The 23851-nt window shown below is 51.1% G+C and overlaps 1 protein-coding gene, 1 long non-coding RNA gene and 2 other non-coding genes across 8 annotated transcripts; 1 reads left to right on the top strand and 3 right to left on the bottom strand.

Moving 5' to 3' along the window:
• Positions 1–11907: 11907 nt before the first annotated feature.
• Positions 11908–12048, bottom strand: LOC122177025. The gene has a single exon (XR_006177905.1). It is a non-coding gene; the product is annotated as a U4 spliceosomal RNA (small nuclear RNA).
• Positions 12049–12508: 460 nt separating this feature from the next.
• LOC122177026 lies at positions 12509–12649 on the bottom strand. The gene has a single exon (XR_006177906.1). It is a non-coding gene; the product is annotated as a U4 spliceosomal RNA (small nuclear RNA).
• Positions 12650–12959: 310 nt separating this feature from the next.
• SIRT4 (sirtuin 4) lies at positions 12960–19126 on the top strand. Of its 4 annotated transcripts, none has more exons than XM_042865696.1 (6): positions 12960–14243; positions 14327–14412; positions 15013–15518; positions 16502–16796; positions 17668–17871; positions 18353–19126. In XM_042865696.1, the coding sequence occupies exons 3-5, from the start codon at positions 15019–15021 to the stop codon at positions 17818–17820; spliced, it is 948 nt and encodes a 315-aa protein (XP_042721630.1). In that variant the 5' UTR covers positions 12960–14243; positions 14327–14412; positions 15013–15018; the 3' UTR covers positions 17821–17871; positions 18353–19126. The 4 variants fall into 4 exon arrangements, with proteins under 4 accessions (XP_042721630.1, XP_042721631.1, XP_042721629.1 ...); XM_042865697.1 differs by lacking the exon at positions 14327–14412 and having other exon boundaries at positions 12960–13341; positions 14062–14243; XM_042865695.1 differs by lacking the exon at positions 14327–14412.
• Positions 15903–23664, bottom strand: LOC122176795. 2 transcript variants are annotated; one of them, XR_006177843.1, is made up of 2 exons: positions 23435–23664; positions 15903–22976 (listed from the first exon to the last, which is right to left on the bottom strand). It is a non-coding gene; the product is annotated as an uncharacterized LOC122176795 (long non-coding RNA). The 2 variants fall into 2 exon arrangements; XR_006177842.1 differs by lacking the exon at positions 23435–23664 and adding an exon at positions 23103–23398.
• Between the last annotated feature and the right edge of the window lie 187 nt (positions 23665–23851).

Raw genomic sequence — 23851 nt, forward strand, 5'->3', positions numbered from 1 at the left:
ACCAGCACATGGCCAGCACTGACCTCACGGCCTCCAGGAGGGAGGTGAGTTGGCTCACACAAAACTAAAGGACTTGGGCCACCCCCACACCGCACAGCGCCCAAGGGCTCCCAGCTGACTCCAGTGGGCAGGTCTGGATGTGCCAGTGCTCAGTGCTGACCTGGGCTGGATGGCTGCCAGCATCCTGGGAGGAAAAAAGTTGAAGAAAAATGAATCAAAGCACATCAGTATTTTAGTACTCTTTCTACCCCTCTCATGCAAAAGGGCGATTAAAGCTTCCCCATGCATGCCATAGGAATTCTTACTCGCTGCTGGTTTCTTTCAGAACGTTTCTAGAAACAGGGATCAACATTCAGAAAAGAATCCAACAAGATCTGCTTCTCCTCTGCCAAAACAACAAAAAATACTCACGAAAACCAAACAAGCAGCACTGAGCTGACCCCACAGGGACAACTTCCCAGGGCCAAGGCTGATCCAAATACCAGCTCTCTTCTGCAGGAAGAGGGGCTCAGCCCAGGCAGCTATCTGAGGAACCAGACCCTTCCTGCTGGAGCAGCATGCAGATCCACAGCCATTAGGCCAGGCAGTGCTGCTCCACAGGCTGCCACACCTCACCTCGTTCTGCTCTCTTCAAGCTAGATACACCACATTGATGCCACGTAATTAATACATCGCTGAAAGTCTATCTGCAGTGAAAGGAAGGATTCCCTCTACCTCTTATTCTCCTTCCCACATGCTGATGCAGGGAGCGATTGCCACACACCTCCTGCAACAGACCAGCAGCTTTCTTCCTCCAGCACTCTCCAGCAACCCAAAGCAGGCAAACTGTTCCCAGGTCTTCGCAGGGAACACAGAGGCAAAGAACAGAACTGACTGCAAGCAATGCAGGTAGGAGTGAACCCCCATCACTTGTATGCCAGACACTGGATGTGTTGGAAACAACGGCCCAGAGCAGAGGTGTGGGGCACCCAGCTACTTCCAAGCAACCCTCCACGGGCCCACTGAAAGGAGGACAGGAATTTAAATGGCATTTTTTAAGCCCTGGGTGGACTGCATTTGCATAACTGTAGGCAACACTGAAGCTGCAGTATGCACTAATCAGTAGCAGATAACTCTTCTGGGGGGTTTCTAAGCAGGAGCACAGTGCCACGAGGTGTGCCGAAACAGCAGTGGCTCCACACTTTTGGGCCACACCAGCCCTCCTTCACTTGTAATTTCAGGGCCCCCAGGTGGAAATGAGACGTTGGTGAATGTGAGGATTTAACAGGGCACCTCATACAGCTGCACAGCACTTAGCACTCACAGATCACGATTTGGAACTGCTGATTCTAGTTATCTGGGGAAGGAAAACATCGCATCGGGGTTTGCAGAAGAGCAGAGTTCCAGGGAACAGCGAGCACCACAGAGCTCAGGATACAGTTTCACAAGATGCAGAAAGACAAATTAACAGCTCACCACTGCCAAAAATGGAGAGGTTTTACTCTCTCTTCCAGATGTGCTGCTGCCACTTACTTCTCTTGGCTCCAGCTCCTACAAGACCCCTCCACCAACCAGTTCAACAGAATACAGATCCCCCACCCCCCCAAAAAACACTGTTTCTTCAGAGTTAGAAAAGTGAGGTGAGCAAAGCAGCCAGCAAAAAGGATGGGGTATGGCCAGAGACATAGGAGGCATCAGCAGGTACAGGAGATAGAAGTCCAGCAGGTGTCCCAGAATCACAGAATGGCCAGGGTTGGAAGGGACCTCAAGGATCATGAATCTCCAACCCCCCTGCCGCATGCAGGGCCACCAACCTCCCCATTTAATACCAGACCAGGCTGCCCAGAGCCCCATCCAACCTGGCCTTGAACACCTCCAGGGATGGGGCATCCACGGCCTCTCTGGGCAGCCTGAATAGACACAAGCTTCAAAGAGGAAAAAAAAATTGTATCTTTTAAACAGTGGAAATCCTATCCAAACAGTATAAACAGATCTGATATAGACCCTTCCAGGCAAAGCGCCAATGACAAAATTTGAGACACCCATAAAAGATGCTGAAATGAAAGACAGAAATGTTAATATGAATTCTGAATTCATTACAAGCATTAGAAGCACAAATCCTGCCCATGAGATACAGAACCCTCTGACTACCAAACAGCAGTCCAACAGCACAGGGCAGCATGCTAAAGAGGCACTGCCATCATATCCACATTTAGTACAGCCTCTTTGAGACAATCCCAACCTGAAGGATACCATAAACTTGGAAGACAGTAGTTTACCAGAGATTATTCCACTGTAGCAACTTGCTAGTAGTTAACAAGAATAGCTCTGAAGAGTGCAAGCAAAGTGCAACAGATGCAAATCTGCCCTTAAAAACCAAGGTGTATCAACTGCAAAACTTATGCCTGCAAGGAGAAAGGAAGTCCCAGCACATCTCCCTCAGACACTGTGGATGCCAAATGAGATCTCAAAGGTCTTTTCCAGCGTAAAGGACTCTCTCAGTTAAGATGGATTACAGACTTGCTGCCTGACCTGCCAGCTGCTCTGAGGGGAGCTGCTCTCCCTTGTCAAGAAACCCAATGTTTGCCCAACTTGCCATATGGTCTAACTGGCATTTTAAAAACTTGGCTACTAAGAAAACACGCTCAAAATGGAGGCTCCGTCTTGTTAGGAAGCTGTGGTTTCTGTAAGGGTTCTCTGCAACAGAGTGGGAGCACACTTGGAAGCAGTGGTGAGTTCTGTCCAAGCCAAGAAGCATTAAGTCATCACCGGGAACAGAGTTACACAAAGCACTGCCAGCAGCACGATGCAAACAGGGCAGGGGGAAACAACAACATGTAGCATTTTTCAGTCACGTAGATCTTAAAACTGCTTATAACTATAATAGGCAGAAACTTTTAAAAGGAGGTTTTCAATGAGCATTCTACTGAAACCTAAAGATGAGCCAAATACGGAGCAGGTAAGTGGCATCTTTGGAAATCCACCTCCCGGAAAAGTCCACAGAGCACATGGAGGCAGAGGACCCATGGTAGAAAATCTTCTTTTTGGGCTCTTTTTTTTTTCCTTTTTAACTTCAACAGCAGCCAATGGGAATGGCAGGAGAACGTTCCAGAAGTGAGTGTGGGAACTGCTTCCCCTGCGTGCTGTGGGAGATGTGGGTGGCAGCCCAGCAGCACGCTGACAGCACGGCACTCCAGGACTTGGTGCTTCTCCCAGCATCAGCAGCAGATCGTGGCTCAAGAGTTTCACAAACACCCACAGGATGAAAGGAAATTGTTAAAGCAGACAGAAAACTCGCATTAAACAGAGAATGGAGTGGATTTAGGGAATCTGAGGTTCTCTCACCTCCTGATGCACAAAGGCAGATGAGCTCATGCATGTCAACATCTCCATCTCAGTGCTCTGCTCAGGAGCACTTTGCTCTGACAACCAAAGGCTGCTTTGCTCACAAGAGAACTCATGACCACGTAAGACCAGAATTTAAAAATGATGGAAACAGAGTAGAAAGAGGTAGAAGATGAGTAAAAGAGACCAATCTCCAGAGCTGACCAAAAATGGAAATGCCAGCAATGCTGAAATAGAAGCAGCATAAGAATAACTTCCCTCCGTAGGTACGCGAAATAAATCCTTCTGCAAATCACTTTCTAAAAAAGGGTTTTCAGCATGATCTCTGGTTGTCCCTCCACCCATTCCTAAGACACAAATCACCAAGCAGCTGAGAGAAGTGGGGAAATATCTGACAGTCATCTGCAGAAGTCGAGATGCCTGGTTCCTCCATTTCTGCTTTGCTGAAAATTGAGTTGACTTTGCTTGTCTCAACCCATCATAATCTTACCCTTGCTCAGGGTACAGCAGGGATAACAGAAATTCCATACATTTTCCTACCAAGTTCCTCAATGCATACTTGTTTTATGCACACACGTACCTACTCACAACACTCTGAAATTAATTTGATCCATTTCAGAGCCACACTGGCATCATCACACAGGGAACCAGAGGGACCAGGCCCAACTGCTTACACGTTGTGTGCACAAGGGTATCGTCCCCACACACACAAACACACAGCAGTGCAACCATCCCCTCTCCAAGGAGGACATCCCATTCCTATCTCTGCTGCAACCCCATTTGTAACTGCTTAAAGCAGCTGGAAAACAGACTAACCTCAACCCCTTCCCCAGAAAATTTAACATTTTTTTAAAAAGGCTGTTTCTGCCAAGCAAGCACTGAACGCACTGCATTCCATTTCATTAAAACAATTACTCAGAAGGCAGCCAAGAATGACATAAAGCTTCCTCTGCACCCCCCAGCCCCCAGCTTCGCAGGGCAGGACCGCACTGAGCCTCAGAGCGCGGCGCTGGCCGGGTTGGCCACAGATTGCATCCTTCATATGCTGGCAGCAGGATCAGAGGACCCCAATGTGCCTCAACAGGCCCAAAGCGGGGGGCCAACGTATGTGGGAGCACGGTGATCTGTTTGTGTTGTTTGGAGGTAAATTAGCATCTGTTACATTGTGCCTGCAGCCAACTCTTACAGCAAGACAAATGCTAACCCAGCTGATTTGGTCTGAGACTTGCATGGCCAAGGCTTCCCTGTATGGTCCTGATACAGATGGTGCTGGAAGCACCAGATTTAAGCACTGAAGAAGCAGATGAACAGTGTGCCACAGCAGCTGTGCTGGCCAGGTGCTGCCAATGGAACTGCCCAGGACAGCAGAGCTCCAACCTGCCAGAGCACCAGGCTGACAGCTCTATGTTAGAGGAACCTGCCTGACAAACACATCCCAGCCTCCAAGCGCTCGGCCTGACTGACAGTTTGAGCTCCCCACATTTCACAGCAGAAACAAAAGGCAGCTTCTTCTGGCACACACCGCTCACCCACCCACACCAGAGCTGGCCGCTGATAAGAGGCTTCATGACGTGGCTGAAATGGCATCTCACTCCCTCCCCCAGCGCCCAGCGCTCCATAGGGATGGAGTCCAACTGCTGGAGCTGTTCACAGCACACAGAGCAGCTCCAGCTGTGCCTCACTCTGCCTAACCGGGCCAAAGTGGCCCGAGAAGAGCCTCCCTCAAAGCAACAGGAGGGAGAGCTGCAAAGCCTGACAGTGCTTCTCCTCAGCATCTCATTCTGAGGGTCACCCCTGCCCCAGAGGGTAATTTGCTAGCAGCACCCTCTGACCCTGCTCGTGAGGCAACTGCTGGTGCTGAGAAATGGGGAACAAAGACACAGCTAGTGGCCGAAGGACAGGCAGTGAGGGCCGCCAGCAGGCTGCTGTCTTATTGCAGCCCCCGGGGCATCAGAGAACTCAGCTGATGTGCCAAGAGCCTCAAGCTCCTCTGTCTGAGGATCCAGTTCCATGAAGTGGCTCCAATCAAACAGAACTCCTTTCAGAGCCTGAACTTGTTCAGACCCAAAGAGGTTACAGCAAGACAGTATTAAACTGCTAAACCTCAGCAAATCATTTACAGCCCTCCCACCTGTGACCTTTCCCACTTGCAGTTTTCTTTGCCCTCTTCCACTCTCAGGAAAACCCGACCCAGCCACGGTCTGTGAGCCACCACAAGCTTTACAGCAGGGAGAGGAGGCCTCTGCTCACTTTGCTCTGCACGGAGGGAAATAAAGATCCTACAGAGATACAGACAGATATGGATTAATTCCATCCACTAGCTCAATTTTGTGACAAAAACACAGGATCTGGTTTATTCCTGGAGACCCCATGCAGTCTGCTTCACAGCTAAGCCATTTAAAGCACAATTCCCCACGCAAAGCATCATTCAGAAAGTTCATCCCCCAGAGCAACACTTTTATTTTCTTTTTTTTTTTTTAATGTTCTTTAAACATTTGCAAAACGTTAGAGGTTTAAGCAAGTGGAATGGAAAGTAAAGCCAAGCAATCATTGCTGCAATGTGGCTACAGCCACAGCACGCTGCCAGCCAGCCACGCTCAGCAGCCCACCCTGCAGAGCCACACACACCAAGCACAGGAGTGCTGTGACCAGCAGTGTGTCAAACAGCATTTCAAGTCTTCCAACTCCTCCAACCTCATGTCAATAACTTCTACTAAACCTGTTCACAGTGCAGAAGGCAGCCCCAGATTGCTGCAGGAGAAAGGAGCGGGGCATTGACAGCACTGGCTGCCTCCCCCCCGGGGCTGTCCTATGCACCCTCAGATCCACAGCACAGAGATTTCTCCAACAGCTTCACATCAGTTTCCCATGTAAGTTCAGAATAATTGCTGTCTGTTGCATTTATACGAGCAGAAAAAAAAAGCTTACCAGATTCCTAAACAGCACAAGCATGTAACCTCACGACACGAGCTCCTATGGCTGGAACACCAAGAACACCAAAGTTGTTCCCACTCCGCTTTGTTTGCTTTATGAGGATTTATAAACATAACTTCAAAGTGTCCAAATGCTCTGGAACCTCTGCCCAGAAAGCCCAGCCAGCTGGCCTGTGCCGCCCTGGTGCTATTTGCCATGAGAACAAGCACAAACAGGGGGAAAAAAAGAATTACAAGTGATATGACACAGTCATATGTTATTTTTTTATGGGGTATCTTTAGAACACGACATTCTTTGAATGACTTCACGACATTTTGTGGTAGAGACTTGGAGTAGAAGTGCTGTGGGGAACATGGAAGGGAAAGGAAATATCTTCCCGCTCACAGACTGTCCTAACAGGGGATGCAGAAAGGATGAGCAATCAGAATGGCAGCACGGGAACATAAACAGAGCTGAGAACAGACACGTATAAACCTAATTCAAACTTGCCACTGTGTGCTTTTCCAGCAAAAGTGATGGGAAGCGTGAAAGAGTGACTGTTCTGAGATCCTGCAGGAAGCTGTTCTGGAAACACAAAGATGGCAATAAACATTAACCGCACTCTGCAGGTAAGGAGTTGTCACTCCTGCTGCACAGATGGAAAAACAATTTGCCCAAAGGCAGATCTGTGGATAAATGCTTACTTTAGACTGAATCAAACATCAGCTCCAGCTGAAAGGGGCGCCTCACCTATGGCCTCATCCACACCCTGGTAGTGAGGTGGCTTTGTATGAACACATGGTCAAAAAGAGCAAGGAACTGGTTTGGCTAAAAACCAACTAATTCAAACAATTTCTAGAGAAATCAGCTCGCTGATCCAGCTACCTGTGCTGTGGTAGTAACTACGCTGAAGGGAGATGGGAAAAAATGCAGCTGCAGCTCAGCTCCTGCACTGCACTGAGTCCAGCTGCCCTACCACAGGGCAAGGGAGCCCTGCTTCCCAACCCAGCAGCACACATCTGTCCCGGCTGGGTGGCAGGGCTGGCTTCCAGCAGGTCAGCAGCGTGCACCGATCCGCCCTGCAGCCCCATTCCCACTCACTACGTAAGCAGAAGCACACGAGGGCTGGGGAAGCGGGAATCACCATTTTTGGCTGCAATCTGAAACCAAACTGGATGAGACACACAGTGAGATGTTACACGCACTGAAAAACAAGAACAGGACCCAAATGTCTCTGTAGTTCCCTACTCAGCATTTTGAATTTAATTGCCTAATAGCCGTGGCATCCCAGACTTGCAGGGAGTGCCATCAGACCTCACTCAGTGTGGACAGGCCATTCTGAGCAAGCAGCTCACTCCCTGTGTCCCGTCCTCCTGCCGTACTCACGGAAGCTCCCCGGACAATGCCTCACTTTCATGCAGCTGAAGCACATGTTCATTAACAGCTTCCTCATCAGACAGAACGGGGCACAGAGCAGCACACAGATGGGAGCACAGCCTGAGCTGCGAGCCGAGATCCCGCTCACACACCCTGCTTTTCCACCAGGGTAACATGGCTGAATTCAGAACGTGCTCCTGCTTTCTCCAAAGCTGCAGGAGCTCCGGGCTGTCACAGCTAACACAGCACTCTGATCCTGACAGATGTGTTTGGTGGCCGCAGGCTGTTTCCTGCTCCCCCGCAGCTGCACTGCTGTCACACAGATTCAGCTTAAGGAATTTAAACATCTCTGTCATAGCAGTAGGTCAGAAAAACCACCCCGATGTCACCAGAAGTGCACTGTTACCACTTGTTCCGCTGCCAGACTTCCGAAATCTGACCTTTCTGGAGCTTCATGTTTCATACAATACAGTTTAAGGGGAAAGTGGATGAGAAAAAAAGGATGAAGAGAAATCGAGGCACTGTGATTCCCCTGGCATGAGAGAGCAGGCAGAGATGGAACTACCCGTTTCTTCCTCTAATGGTTGAGATGGTGTCAGAGGATCAGTTTTTACCAGGAGGGCGGCTGAACACTCGGGGTAAGTTGACCTCTCCCAGACAGAGACAAAGCAGCTAAAGACAGCACAGAGTCCCGACTTTCCATGGAAATAGAGCAGCAAGAAAAGAAGCCTCTCTGCATCGCACACTGCTTGAGGCAGAGGACTCCCTGTCTGAGCTGCTCAGGACAATGAAGCCCCTGTTTTACAAGGGCTCAGAGCAGCTAAGAAGCTGAAACAAGTCAGAACCCCATTGTGCAGAGCAGCAGCTCTGTTTGCAGTCTTCTTGCCCAGCACCAGGAACGACTCGGAAACCTGAGCCAGCAGAAAGCACCAAACTACCTGAGCAGCCCTTCCCCCCAGCACCGCTCCCTGGGCACAGCTGACTGTCAGCAATTTCCCAGCAATTTCAGTCAACTAAAAACCAAAACCTAATACGTATGATTGTAGACGGAAGGAACAGGCAGAAGCAGCAGGAATCCACGAGGCCAACAGCACAGACCTGATGGGAGAGGTGGCAGGCAGGCCTTGCTGAGCCCCCTCCCTGTGCACAACCAGCAGTAAGCAAACCCTGAGAGAGTTAAGTCATACACATGGGGTGCTGGAAGCTCCTCAGAGAGAGACAACTTTTAAAGAACAATCTCTTGTACTCTCAATCTTCGTGCCCAGAAGTTCCAAAGCCACGCCGCTAGGCAGACATTCTCCAAAATGAAACATCCTCCTAGCAGTGAGCAAGCACACCTCCAACGAGCTCCTTACAGCACAAAGCACCGCCGTAAGTACATTCTTAATAAACAGCAGAAACAACTTTGCAAAAGATCTCTCACAAGCTCCACTGAATGCTGTTTTGTTTCTGATTGCAAAACCCAGTGAAAAAAAAAAAAAAAAAAAGTGTCTGAAAAAATAACCAAGCAGTAACGAAACGGGAATTTTACAGCCTCCAAAAGACAGCTTTTAAAAGCAACACCACTTCTGTTTGGAGTTGCCAAAGCTCTCAGTAAATAAATAACGCTCCACATGACTTAGACAAGGTAGTGCCACAGAACCAAGAATAATTCAGCAGCTCAATCTGCCTGAAGCAAACGCATGTGACAGATCACCTGTTGCTGGGGGCACAGCACGTAACAACACTGCACTCTGGGAAGCTCTGGGTGATACACTCCCAAGCCAGGACCCACACTGCTCAGGACCAGGTTTTATTTTCCACACCCATCCACAGCGCCGCAGAACAGCGAGCTTCCTGCCCAACTCCAAGCACGTCCGCAAAGCGTTTCCTCTGAGGCTCAGGGCAGGCAACGCGAGCCTGGCCAGCTGCCCAGGCTCCCCACCCCCCCATCCCCACCATGTGCTGCTGCAGTTTTGTCAGGCCCAGCGTTGAGCTCCCTGTGCTGCTGGGACGCAGCTTCCTGCAGGAGCCGTGCACTGCGACGCCATTCTTCCAGCACTGAGGGTGGGGAAAAAAAACTGAGCAAAGTCTTTTCAGCTCCAATCAAATCCAAATCCCCAGTGTGACCCAAACCCACACCCGCTGGTGTTTCGTAACCTGTCCAGACCAAGTAAAGTACCTCTGGGTCTGAGTTTTACAGTGCAGGAGTACACATTGACCAACATTCCATCAGCTCCTCTGGAAGGGAGAGGGATGGCCCAAAGATTTATGATAAGCTGAGGGAGTTAGGAATAGAGACATCACTGGTGCTGTGCGGTGCTCCGTCACACCCAGCCAGGCACAAGAGCAGTTTCTGCACCACACAGGGGTATCTCAGCTGATTTTATGCAGCATCAACTCTGAACCTACACAGTGTATGAGCACAGCACAGCGCTTCATCTGACTTATGTATCCCAATCACAAAATGGCTTGGGTTGGAAGGGACGCCAAGGGTCACCAAGTTCCAACTCCCCACCACAGGCAGGGCAGCCAACCTCCACCTGTAATACCAGATCAGGCTGCCCAGGGCCCCATCCAACCTGGCCTTGAAGACCTCCAGCATTGAGGCATCCACAGGCTCCCTGTGCAGCCTGTCCCAGCAGCTCACCGCTCTATCTGTGAAGAACTTCCCCTGATATCCAAAAGCTGAGAGCCTTTAGAAAAACAAGGGAGCTGCAGTGATTTCCAGAGGGAAAGCACTGGTGTGCTCTTTTTAAGATAAATTCTGTAGATTTAGATGAGAGAAAGAGAGCTTTTCTTGTTCGGATGGTTATTGTAGGATCGTCAGATGCCGTCCAACATGAAAGACTGCACAAAAACCGAGAAGGACCCGGTGTGAGTGTGACCCGATGAAACCAAGCTGTTGGGACGGAGTTATACCTTATCCTAGAACCTCCACTTCGACCGCGCTAACGAGCAACGCCTCAGCAGAGCAGAAGAGGTCCAAACTCGGACCTTCTTCAGCCCTCCATTCCTCGTTCAGAGGCAGCCCGCCGCTCGCTGCTGGAGGCGGATGGCAGCAGCGCTGCGGCCCCTCCCAGCCCGCTCCCATCGCTTCCACGCGCGGGACTCCGCGCCGCCGAGCTCCGCGGGCCGCACCCCGCGCACGGGCCGGGATCGGGCAGGCGGGGCGAAGCCGAGCCGAGCCGTGCCGTGCCCCGGGGCGGCGGGCCCGAGCGGCCAGCGGGAGGGACGCGGCACCTCGGGGAGCCCCGGCCGCCGGCACGGATCCCGGCCGAATCCCGCGGCCAGAGAGGCGGCCCGCAGCCCGTTGAGGAGCGCCGGGAACTCACCGAGGTCGTCCATGGTGCCGGTGGTGCCGCCGCCCGCTCTCCTCAGCGCCTCGCAACTTTCCCGCCCCGCCCCCGCGCGTGCCCGCCGCCCGCGCGCTCCCGTTGGCGTCGCGCGTGCCCGCGGCTGCCCCCTGCCGGCGGGAGCGAGGGAAACGCCCCGGCACGGCGGGCAGCTCGGGGTCCCCGCGCTCCGACCTCGTGTTGGGAGCTGCGGAGGGCGACGAGGCGTTCCCTGAGCCCGCCCCGCTCCGGACTGAGCCCGCCCCGTCCCCTCAGCCGCCCCCCACAAAAAATAAAGCGGCTCTGCCCCCGAAGCTCGCCCTATGCCTGCTGCGGGGCTACCCGGCTGCTGGAAGCAACTTTAGCCCGTGTCACCATTCCCCTCCTGCACTCTGCCCCGGGACTGCAGCGCGCTGTGACTCGGCTCCTTCCTTATCTTCTGCAGAAGTTATGGTAAGGAATTATCGCCCCGCTGGGCAGATGGCAAGCGGGTCAGAGAGCTGGAAATGAAGTCAATGAGTCAAGCTAAGCACCGACCCCATGCAGAGCACCTGCTGCTGCCAGCCTTCCGTCCATCCCTCTCGAAGCCGGCGCTGCCGGGCCAGCCCCGTGACCCCGCACAGCGCTCAGGTTGCCAGCCAGGAGAAATCAGAGCTCACTTCTCCGGCGGTGTTGCGAGCAGCGCCCTTATTTGCATCAGACTGAACGCTTGGCAGAGAAGAACGCGTACAAAGCCCCAGAGCGCGACTGGAAGGCGTGCAACGGAGCCCTGCGCTTCAGGCCGCACTTCCACGTGGATGCTGCCAGCAAGGAAGGGAAAACAGGACAGCTGCAGCCCGGCTTCCATTCAGTGCTCGGCCGCCTTCCCCACCCACCGCGGTGCAGGAGAACCGCGCCACGACCGCGAGACGCCGCGCCGGTACCACAGACTCGAGCAACGAAGGAATGAGATTTTCTGCTTTTAACCACTACGATTCAGTCTCCGTAGAGACTGTCAAAAATTGCCAATGCCGACTATATTTCAAGTCGTCATGGCGGGGTATTGGGAAAAGTTTTCAATTAGCAATAATCGCGCCTCGGATTAACCTCATTGGCTACGATACTGCCACTGCGCAAAGCTGATCGCCCTTCTCTCCGCCGCCACCCCAGGCACCGGGGCCACTGGCGCTGTCACGGCGAGCGGCCCCGCATCACCGCAGGTCCCCCGCCCTTACTGCCGCCCGCCCCGCCCGGTACGGCGGGCCCGGGGTACGGTGAGGAGCGCAGCCCCCCGTCGTGCCCACCTCCGAGTTAGGCAGCGGGCGGCCGCGAGGCATGCTGGGAAGTGCTATGCAAAGCAGGCATGACGTCACGCGGGAAACCCCGGCTCTCCCCGCCGGCGGGGCGCTCCTCAGATCCCAGCCCCGCCCTCGGGGTGCGGCATCCCCTCCGCTGCTCCGGGAACGTGCAGCGCCACCGGGCCGCTGGGAGCGCCCCGAGGGAGAGAACGCTCCACGTTAAGGAGTGAGAGAATGAAAGAAAACACGAGGCGAGGAACATCCTCAGCATTCATCGTTCTGCCGTTAACCACGAGAAATCAGCCTCCGGGGAGGCTCTCAAAAATTGCCAATGCCGACTATATTTCAAGTCGTCACGGCGGGGTATTGGGAAAAGTTTTCAACTAGCAATAATCGCGCCTCGGATAAACCTCATTGGCTACGATACTGCCACTGCGCAAAGCTGACCGCTCCTTCCGCGCCGCCGCGGCCCCCGCAGCCGCACCGCCGCCTACATCAGAGCGCGCCGCCGCGGCCCCGCGCGCCCCTCGCCTCCGGCCCCGCGCGCTCCCCTCCGCTGCCGCGCCGCGCCCGGAGCGCCCGTGTGTGCGGGATGAGCGCGGCGGCGCGGAGCGGCGGCGGAGTTGGCGCGCGGGGTGTGCCGGGAGCCCGCTATGCTGATGAGCGCGGGGAGGGAAGGGGCGCCACGGCGCGGCGCGTCACGGCCCTCGGCGGGCGGCGCCTGCGAGCGAGGAGGGGTTCGGAGAGCGTGCGGTGTGCCGGTAGGTGGGCGGCCGGATCGGGCTGTGCTGTGCGGCGGGGCGCTCCTCCTTCTCCTTTTTTCTCTCCTCCTTTTTGTAAAGTAATAATTATTTTTAAAAGGCTCCTCTCTAATGAAACAAACCCTCAAATCCTGCGGTTTATCGTGAATATGGATGGAATGTGGAGACTGAAACGTGCACCGAGCAGAGAGGCACAACCAGGTGCTGGCAGGGGCAGCAGGCAGGCAGCCCAGCACAGGGGTTGTTCCAGCCGGGATCCAGTTTTCCAGAAACTCTGAATAACCGAATTGCAGAGAGCATCACTGCCCGGAGAAAGCCAGCACCGAAACCGATCGGCTTCCTTGCAAGACAACGAGAGAACTGCCTCTGCAGACTGTAAGGCATACAGGATTTTTCAGGAACTGTTTGAAAACCTTTAAAGCTAATAGCAATTGAGCCTCAGTATCATTCACCACGCACCACTGCTGCTCCGTTGGCTTTCTGCCACCTCATAGAATCGTAGAATCACTCAGGTTGGAAAAGACCATAAAGATCATCGAGTCCAACCCCAACTACCCTAACAAACCTCTGCTGAATCACGTCCCCGAGCGCCACATCCAAACGGTTTTTAAACACATCAGGGCTGGTGCCTCAACCACCTCCCTGGGGAGCCCATTCCAGTGCTCAACAACCCTTTCTGTAAACCCTTTCTGTTTCCTGATATCCAACCTCATACATCATCACAGTGGCTCACTGAGCCAGCAGAGCTGCACCTTCTGCAGCAGCTTCACCTTTGTCCTCCATGCCTCCCTAGAAAGCTGCACGCAGAGCGGCTTGGCCACGTTAACTGCAATGCAGCAGACCTGGTTTCCACGACTTGTCCCTCCTTGCTGACGTGTGCCCATATTTTCCAGTTGTGCCACACATACACCAGGCTGAGCACGCTGGGAGCCCTCAGTTCTCCCACTGTTCATCATTTTGAGGCCAGGACCTGACACTAGCAGGGAAGGGAAAATGCCTTTTTTTTAATACAAGCACCTACGATGCATTTTATCAAAGCTGCTACCGCCATCTGAACACAAATCAGAGTTTATTTTATTCCCGGACTGTTCCTAGAGGGCAGCTGCGAGGCACCCGGCGCCGCACGAGGGCTGTAACCCTGCAGGAAGCTGGGCTTCTGTTCTTTGAACCACGGGAGCTGTAGTCGCCGTGCTGAGGGCTGAGCTGCGTGCAGACTGCGCTTCCCACAAAGCCCTGCTGGCAGGAAGCCCTTCTCGGAGCTGGCAGCGCTATGAAAGGTACGCGGTTGGGCTCTGTTTGCTGTAACATTGCTGTCTCACCAGCCACGTCGCTGTGTGACCCCGCCATGTCGCTGTTACAGCAGAAAGGACCCGGGTGGCACAGCTCTGAATTCCCGGCCTGTCTGCTGCCTTGTGCTGCCTGTCCTCTGCCTGCACAGCATTTCGGGTGGGTGCTAAAGCCAACGCTATCCGTGGGCCTTTTTGGTTTGTGCCGCTGACGTCTGAGCACTCGGCAGCCTTGCATTTCCCAAGAATTCTTCTGTAAGTTTTTCCCTGATGCTGTTCTGGTGCTCCGCAGTGTCTCTCAGACATATTTTTTTTTTGCTTCTAAGCCTTCCCTGCATCCCCCTTTTGTGGGCCAGCCTACACGCTGTCTCCATGTGTGGGTCACAGCTCCATTTCATTCCCCGTCAAAACATTTCCTTCTGAGAGCTCTTTTGATGGTGAGGGACAAGAATGGGGCGCTGGAAGCAGTTTAAGCAGTGCCAAGCTGCCACTGGGAACATTGGGATGGGTGTTCTTCTTAGAGCCAATTACTGTTTCACTCTGTACCTTCTGAGCTTTCCTCAGTGTTACTCTGTGAACAGGACATGGAAATGTAGGAATGCTGTCTTATTTCCAAGGTAATTTGGGTTTCTTTACAAAAAAAAAAAAAAAGGAAAAAAAAAAAGTGCAAAGAACCATCAGCGTCATTTTCTGGAGAATTGCAAGACAACGGGCCCTTTGCTCTCATTTACCTGCCTCGTGTCCTGTTCTTGGCTTTTAGCTCAACATGTTTCCTGCCAGGAAGCTCCCAGGAGGCTGCAGAGCCATCAGACCACACCATCTCCAGCACCGCTCTGTCCCCAGCGTGTCCCCAAACCTGGCTTTTGTACCGGCCTGCCTCCCCCCACATCCCGCAGAAGTAGAAGAGATGCAGCGTTTTATTTCCAGCTCCAAGAAGCTGTTTGTAATGACCGGAGCTGGAATCTCCACTGAGTCGGGGATCCCTGATTACCGCTCAGAAGGAGTGGGGCTCTATGCCAGGTCGGACCGGCGGCCCATCCAGCACGTTGAGTTCGTGCGCAGTGCCAGCGCCCGGCAGCGCTACTGGGCAAGGAACTTCGTGGGCTGGCCACAGTTCTCCTCCCATCAGCCAAACACGGCCCACCTGGTGCTGAGGCAGTGGGAAAAGCTGGGGAAGCTGCACTGGTTGGTGACCCAGAACGTGGATGCGCTTCACACCAAAGCTGGGAGCCAGCGCGTGACAGAACTGCACGGCTGCACGCACAGGTACTCTCTGGGTAGAGGGAAGATGGTTGACCATTGCTGTTCTGCTCTGGGTCACCAGTGTGTAGGTGCAGTGTTAGCTGCTGAGAAGGGAGACAGCACATAAATGCGCTGTGCTAGTGGAGATGGGGGGCTCAAAGGTGAGAGGGCAGTGCCAGGAACGCTCAGGTCAGGCACATCAGAGCAGAGCACTGCAAGCTGCCTGTGATCACCCAAAACTTCCAGATGAAAAAGCACAGCCTTGACTGTGAGAGGGAATTTAAGGTAGGGGTCAAAGTGCATAGAGTAGAGCGTCCCTGCAAAGCAACAGCTGGAGGCAGGCAGACAGCTCACTGGCCTGTGTGAGAAACACGCTCAAGATCAAAAATTTCTAATCAGGCAAAGATCTCTGTGACGAGCAGTTTATTCATTATTGCAGTAATGGGCACACACCCCCTACTGACAAGGCAGAAATTGTGCAACTAGTCAGTAAAATCCACTGTTACCCTGGGTCCAACGCAGCTAAAGCCTCTCCTGGCACTCATTGGTTCAGCACCTCAGGCTCACAGTCTTCCAACACTGTTGCTATGTTACGCTTCCATACAATGTCTGTTACCAACCCACTGTCTTTGGGTTCTGTACTTCTTATGGTGATAGGAGGACAATATTTTCAACTATCTGCACGCTTGTTCTGTCCTGTACCAGACTCTCCCTACCCTATACGATTACCTTACCTAGTGCCCATGCCAATTTTACCTAGGTTGGAACGCCCCAGTCTCAACTTTACTCTCTTCAGCAACTTTCTTTGTGAAAGGCAACTTACCTCCTATGCTACATACAGAAATACTGGGAATTTCCACTACAAAAACACAATCTACCTCTCACTGCACTACGCAGTACATAAATGTAATGGAAACAGACTGCCCAGGCCTTGTAAGGAACAAGTTATGGCTCCAGGGCTTCAGCTGATGTAAAGGTCTCTGTTAAGGCTTTGCTCTGCATTTCAGGGTTTTCTGCCTGACCTGTGGTGATCAAACCTCACGCTCTGAGCTTCAGGAGCACTTTGAAGCTCTGAACCCTAGCTGGAAAGCTGAAGCCCTTGGTGTGGCTCCAGATGGGGATGTCTTCCTCACGGACGAGCAGGTGCGCAATTTCCAAGTCCCAGCTTGCAGGAAGTGTGGTGGAATCCTGAAGCCTGATGTGACGTTCTTTGGAGACACAGTGAGCCGGGAAAAGGTGGATTTTGTGCACCAACGGCTGGCAGAGTCAGACTCCATGCTGGTGGCAGGATCCTCTATGCAGGTAGCAAAGTCTTCCTCCCACGCTACTTCCTGTTTCTGTACTGCTGTCTGCAGCAGCCCTTGGTCCCATAGCTGAGGACGGCTGCTTGCTGGCAGATTGTTGCATTGCCTCCTACAGCAGATCACCACAGCCACTTCAGCGTCTCAGTAATTATTACTGTTTGTTGGGATTTGGATTTTAGGACCTCTAATTCCTAGTTAAACTTCTGAGGAAGAGAGCAGAAAAGCCTCCACTTGCTGCACGTTGTATCACAGTGTGTTCTCTCTATTAGCCATTATCTTACAAGTGCAAGGTAAGGTGGTCTAGAAAACCCTGCTGTTGAACCTGTGGAAGCTTTTGGAGAATTAATAAGCAATTTTTGCAAGAACAAGTTCTATTACATTAAGAAAAACAACTTTAACACCTTCCAGAAAGGCATAAACCAAAGGCCTGATTGCTCTTCTCTTTGCTTCAGGATACTGGAGATAAATTCCTTGAGCTCACCCTTTTTGAGCTCATAATCCTTCATACAGGAATGATTGAAATGCCTTAGGTTCATTCTTGTAGCACCTAAGCTGGGCCATGTGAGAACCACCAAAGCAGAATCGTTTAAGGACCTACGATAAGTAGCAAAAACTGCTGCAGAGAATTAGTGAAAGACAAGAACTTTCCCTTTGATGTATTTTCTCCAAAACTGAAAACTTTTCTCTGGTGAGAGGTTAAAAATTGTTGTCTTTTTCTGAATGGAGAAACCCCCTACCTGAATTAAGTGCAGCTGCAGAACACAGCATACATATACAGCCCATTTCCCAGCCAACCATCATCTGTTTCACTTTCTGTCACTGTTCTTTGCCTGTGCTGCCGATAACTCTGTCTTCTGGTGTTCCTGCAGGTGTACTCTGGTTACAGGTTTGCGCTGGCAGCCAGAGAGAAGCAGCTGCCAATAGCAGTCCTCAACATTGGGCCCACGAGGTTAGATCACTTTGCATCCCTCAAGCTGAATTCCCGCTGTGGAGAGCTGCTGCCTTTGATAGTTGCACACTGAGCCAACGAGCTGAGCAGCAGTGGCTATCAGGGGTAAAATTCTCTCTACAAGGTGGGTACCTCCCAGGGCAGTCACCGTAAAGGGTAAGAATGAGGGTTTAAATAGCCAGCAGATGCTGGAGCTGAACTGAAATCCATTCAGACAACTGAAATCCATTCAGAGCATCGGAGCCTGGCTGCATCCTCCCACCTGTCCCTGGGGTGCTCAGGTGGGCTGTGGTACCACCTCCTGCCATCATGGACAACCATGAGGGTGCTCCCAGTCTGTCTGGCACAGTGGCAGAGCTGCAGGGGATCATCTGCAGATTCAGAGAACATGATGAGTGCTGGTGCCTTTGCACGCTGCAATCTTTCTTGGTAGCAGAGCGGGTTCCTGGGGGTTTCTCCAGTCCCTGCTGATTTGAAAGCTGTGCCTGGTTGAACTGATCTGGTTCATCAAAACACCACTGTTGTGAAATGTGAATAATGTAAATGTAATGTAAATGTAATGTAAATTTCATCTGTAAAGCAGCTTCTTCTCTTCATTCCTGCAGGACTTCATCTCTCCACAGGGGAATTACTTCGGTCTGAAGGGCAGCCATCAGATCTTTACATGTGGCACCCGGTGATGCCAGGAGAGGGCAGCAAGCCTCACACGTCAGCCTGACAGTTTTCTGCACTGAAACCGTCTCCACTTAACAAGGAAGGAGAAGAATGATGGAAAGGAGGGAGTTTTTTTTGCCTTCCCTTACTGTGTAAACAGTTCCTTTTCTTTGCATTCACTGGCAGAGGACCGGACTGGGACAGGATATTCAGGCATCTGAGAACAAAATACTTTTTTTTTTTTTTAAATAGTTGTGAAGGATGGAGGACAGGGAGTTTGACAGAGTTACTCCACACAGAACAGCACAGGAGAGTGATATGGAACACCCAGTACCAGCTGGATCCCAGGTCATTTGTGGGCAAACACGGAGCATACAGAGAGGGTAAAGGAGGCAAAAAGAACTGCACAGTTGTCATTCCCCCCAGAAATGGATCAAAAGAGGAGCTGAACAAGAATACTGCTCTTGTAATAAATTATTTGAAAGCACGGGCTACAGAGCTGATATCAGCAAGGAGGGGAAGTCAGCACTGCTCTAACTGCCAGCTGAACTGCTTACTATCAACCTTTTAAAAATGGCATATTGTTGAGATGCCAGAGGATTTAGTTTCAGCTAATCTGACCAGAGCTGCTTTCAGTGTCACTGCTGCCTTTTCAAAAATGCATTTCTAAAAGGTGTTATTTAATTAATGAATAGCTAAGTAGCAAATTAAAATTGTTTACATGACTGTTTCTATTTGCGTTGTAATTTCCTCTCCCTCCTGTGATTTATTGTCAGTCTCAGTAGCCAGCTTGGTTCATTTTTTCCACTGCAAAAATGCAGGATGTAATTACTAACAGCTGATGAATTAAGAGATACAATTAAATCTGTACAGTAGGTTTCCCTAGGGATTACCTCAAGCTTTTATAGATGTGATTTGGTACACTCCTAACAGCAGATCCATCCCTGCTGGGCAGCCACGTTTTGTTGATCCATAGGGTGGTATCTTAAGACAAATTATACCATGTGTGGAGTAAAAGATAGAATCTTGCCCAGCCTGAAACATTACATTCTGGATCCAACCTCCTACTTCATTCTACCACTCCCCTCCTGGCCATGTTGGGGTCTTTCAAAAGCCCCAGTCCTGCCCTTCACCTAACATGCCCCATATTACTATTCTGACAAGAACTGTTAACAAGCTGTTGGATGCAAGGGTGCCAGAGTCATTTGCTAAGAGGGCAGTAACAAAGCAAGGAGATGTGACCACAAAATGCTATGTTGCTTCTCTTTTGTTGTCGCTTCAAACCCCTCCCAAGTACAGAATCCAGTGGATATAGGGGATCGATCCTGCAGAAAGTAAAGGGAATCAGATATTCAGTGTTACAACACTCAGTTCTAAGGGCCAAAGGGGACAATATTTCACTTAAAAGCCACATGAGAAGCATTCACTTCTGCTCCCATTCAAGGGAGACCCCACTTTCCAGTGTGAAGAAATCTGCTGTTTGGTAGCGAAAAAAGCTCAGAGATGTGTCTACTTCTGTGCAGCACAGCTGTCCTACTAACCAAAGCTTTTGCACAAATCATTGCTAAGGCATCACAGTTTCTACACACAACCTGGGCGCCTGCACCATGTTTATTCACTTAGGTTTTCCATGTAAGAAGACATTTAAGCCTCCTTGGCAGAGGAACCGGGGCCGGGGTTTTCTCTCCACATCATCTTCTGTACCATCTGGAAGCTTGCACAGCACGGGCATGTTAAAAACAGGGGCTGCAGGTTAGATGTCATTAGTGCCAACATTCTGAGATGGCAGCATTGCCAGGGAGTCCAAAACAAGAGGCCTCATTTCTAGTGAGGACTCAAAATTACCAGATGTGACAGGTAACTCAGCCTTCTATCTGTGCCTCTTTTCCAGTTCAGCATTGAGTATCTGGGAGAGGAGAAGCAGGGTGTCTCTTCAGCATCACTGAGAAATGGGTTGTGTTACCCTGACCCTCCACTGCTTACACTACATGCTTTTAAGTCGCTAGGGACAGAGACTTAAAGCAGATAATGAGCATTTGCAGTAAATTTCCTGTGCATGGTTTATTATCATATGTTAACAAGCATACGTTTAAAATAAGTATATGAGGTTGAGACGAAATTGTCCTGTTTTTGGTGCCAAGCTGATCCAGCACTATTAAAACTGACCTACACACCATTGGGAACTAAGTTTGCCCATCTGAGAAATGCCACAGAAAGCCTGAAGTTCTAAGCCAAAAGCCATACCTGCTTTAACATTGACCAACACCTTCCCCTGTCACTTCTTTGGGACTGTTTGTGCGGCAAGGTGCGATGCAGAGAGATAACAGCTACCAAGAGCTGTCACTGCAGGTAGCTAGCAAAGACCAATCTTGAGAAGCCTGCTTCAGGCTTACTGATGTAGTTACCACTCTGAAGGGAGTTACAGAAACCTCCACAGTTCAGTACAAAGAACACAAATCATCCACTGGCTGAAACTAACAGGACAGGCATGTCACAGAGCTGGGGCAGTGATTTCTTCCCCCTTTGCCAGGGAGGAAATAATGCCTTGTCTGCTCAAAACCAGCCTGGACCATCCACCACAACTGAACCTTCTACCTTTTCTGGTCTTCACTGTTAGGCCACTACACCAACATTTCAGACCTGGACTTGAAGTGGCAGCTCTGTCCATCTGTGGTTAGCAAAAGCACACATTAGCCAACAATACTTTTTTCTCCCCCATAAAATTAGCTGAAATCAATAGCCTGAAAACAATGTACTCCTCCCTTTTTTCTTACAGCTTTTCCTACTAGGACAAGTTCCTGAGGTTTGGCTACAGGAGCTGTGAGTACCTTAGAACAGATCCTTCTGCCCCTCCTCTGGAAGTGGGGTAGGAGTTACCCGAAGCAAATAAAAGCTGCTTCCTATTTAGCCATCCTTGTCTTCAGTTCTGTGCAAACCCTCAGAGCAAACTCTGTAACAGAGCCCTGCAGCCTGAGGCATTTCACAAACAGTGCTCCAGTGAAGGCAGCACAGACTACAGGAGGCCCGAAGGATGCTGCCTTGCAGTCAGACTGCTCCTACCAACAAACCTGCTGATTCATGATTGCTTAGAAAGGACCAAAGATTCTGGCATTGTGAACTTGGGAGGTTCTGGAGCCTTGGAGCAAGAGGGGCAAAATCCACCTTCTAGAGTGTACCTCTTCCCACACAACAGCCCTGGATGTCGTCCCTTCCTATTCTTCTCACCTGTACAGAGAAAAAGCAGACATTTCAAAGCAGAGCCAACTGACTGCTTTCCTTGGTCTATTCACTCAAAACCTACGGCTTGGGCAGGACAGATGGAGCCTTCTCACACATCCTGTCCTGGGGTACCAGGTAAACAGCAGCAATCCTGAAAGGACAACTGGTGTTAGTGGGAAAGGAATGAAGAGGGTCTCAGCCAAGTGCCTGAAATCAGCATTTCTTATCACATCACCCTGAATCCCTTACAGTGTCTCAGTGCAGAGGTTTCAAGATCTAAATTAACTTCACCTGAACAGCTGTGTTTTTAGATTACGGAAAAAATTACACACGTGAAATAATAAATGTAGAATAGAGGACTTCGCCTCTTCAGTCTGACTGGTGGGGCCATTTTCATCACCAAACAAACACTGTGAAAATATCTTTCAGATGCCAGATTTCTTCTGGCTGAAGCTTTCTTTCCAAAGGGCAGGAAATTCTGGAACATGGGCTGCTAGATAGCTTTGATTTCTTCAGGTGGATCTTAAAAAAAAAAAAAAAAAAGAAGAAAAAAAAAGAAAAAAAGTGGATGATATTTTTTGAATAACAACAGAAAGCAGACCAGTAATCCTTTTCCTCTGATCGTACTGTTACTGCAAGATTTTTTAAGTGGAGGATTCCCCATTGGGGTCTGTCACCTGTGCACCCAAGTCCTGACAGATACAGGAAACCATGCAGAGGACACAGACAGACAGTGAGGAATTCATGCTCACTCACACTGACAACTGGCTAAGCAGGCAACAATTACAAAGGCCAAGAATAGAAGAGGAGGGAAAGAAAAAAAGAACAAAAGCAGTTTGTGTCAGAGGACGGCACAGCACAGAGAGTGATGCGTGCACACTCCACACAAGCAGGCTGGAGAGCCTGACCCAAGCGAGCTGCTAGCCCTTGCTCAGCCCCTGACAACACAATGCAGCTTCAGCATAAGCATATCAAAATTGTGCCTATTTACTACAACAAACTTGCTTCAGTTTAAAACCACTGTTCCAGATACAGATGTTTCCTGCAGGTTTGTGTGCAGACCCCAGTCCTCTCCCTTCCCTAACTAACAAAAAGTACCTCGTTACCACAGTCTGTATTTTTTTCCCCTCCTTCACTACAAAGCATTGTAAGAAAAAAAGTTGAGCCTGAGTGGAAGAATAAAAGTGGAAACATGTAGTATAGGTCTGCAGACAGAAACAGAAACACAGTCATTACCCTGAGCATAGTTTCTTACTTTCTGTATGCGTTGTCTCAGCTGGCGTATCTTCTTTAACGCTGCAACACCCATATGGTTGGAGCAATTCAATGTCCCTGCAGAGTCCAGCAAATCTTGGCCTAGAAAACAGTAAAGAAGAGGATGCTGAGACTTCAGCAACACAAAGCCACAGTCCCCCCAGCACATCCCCATCTCTGCCACTGCCTGGGGCTTGGCACTGGACACTATGGGACAAAATTCCCTACCTGAAGTCTTGCTGGGGGGAGCCGTTCAAACCTACTGTCCAGTCCTCTGCACCACCAGATGAGTGTGAACAAGAAACACAGCCAGGATCCTCCACATTTCTGTGGAAAACCCAGAGCTCAGCGCTTCCAGAAAACTCACAGATGTGCACAGTTGAGGGGAAATAGGAAATGAACATTGCCACAGAGGCAGGACTCCGTCTGCCCTGACACAGAGTAGCTGCACGCACGATGCACACACTCAAGTTTCATTTTATTTCCTAAGAAGGATGTGATTCACCACCCCACCCCGCGACCATTCTAACACCCTCAGAGCCCCAGCCCCCCCACAGCACCGTGCCCGCTCCTTCCTTCTTCTTCTGCTTCTGCTTTCTCAGAGCCCTCTCGCAGATCCTCGGGTTCCATCTCATCTTTGAGAGCAGCTCCTACAGGCACAGCTTGCTGTAGGTTAAACGGCCCTCAGAAGGCCGCAAAGCTCCACACAGCCCCACTAACTCCGCCTCAGCCCCGCAGCCCAGCCCGGACACGAGTCGCCCGGAGCGGACGATGGCCAACGGACGCCTCAGCCCCGCGCACGGCCGCGCCCCAAGGGACGCGCAGCGCCAGGAGGAACAGCGGGGTCGAGGCCGACCCGCGCAGCACCACCGCCCGCCTTCCGCGCCCTGCCGAGGGCTGGGAATGACGCCGCCCCCGCGAGGAACGGAACGGCCCGACCGCCGCCTGAGGCGCGGGATAACGGCCGCTCGGGGCGC

Source organism: Lagopus leucura, unplaced genomic scaffold, assembly GCF_019238085.1.
Source record: "Lagopus leucura isolate 7727_CA_CO unplaced genomic scaffold, USGS_WTPT01 Super-Scaffold_806, whole genome shotgun sequence".
Classification (NCBI taxonomy): Eukaryota; Metazoa; Chordata; class Aves; order Galliformes; family Phasianidae; genus Lagopus; species Lagopus leucura.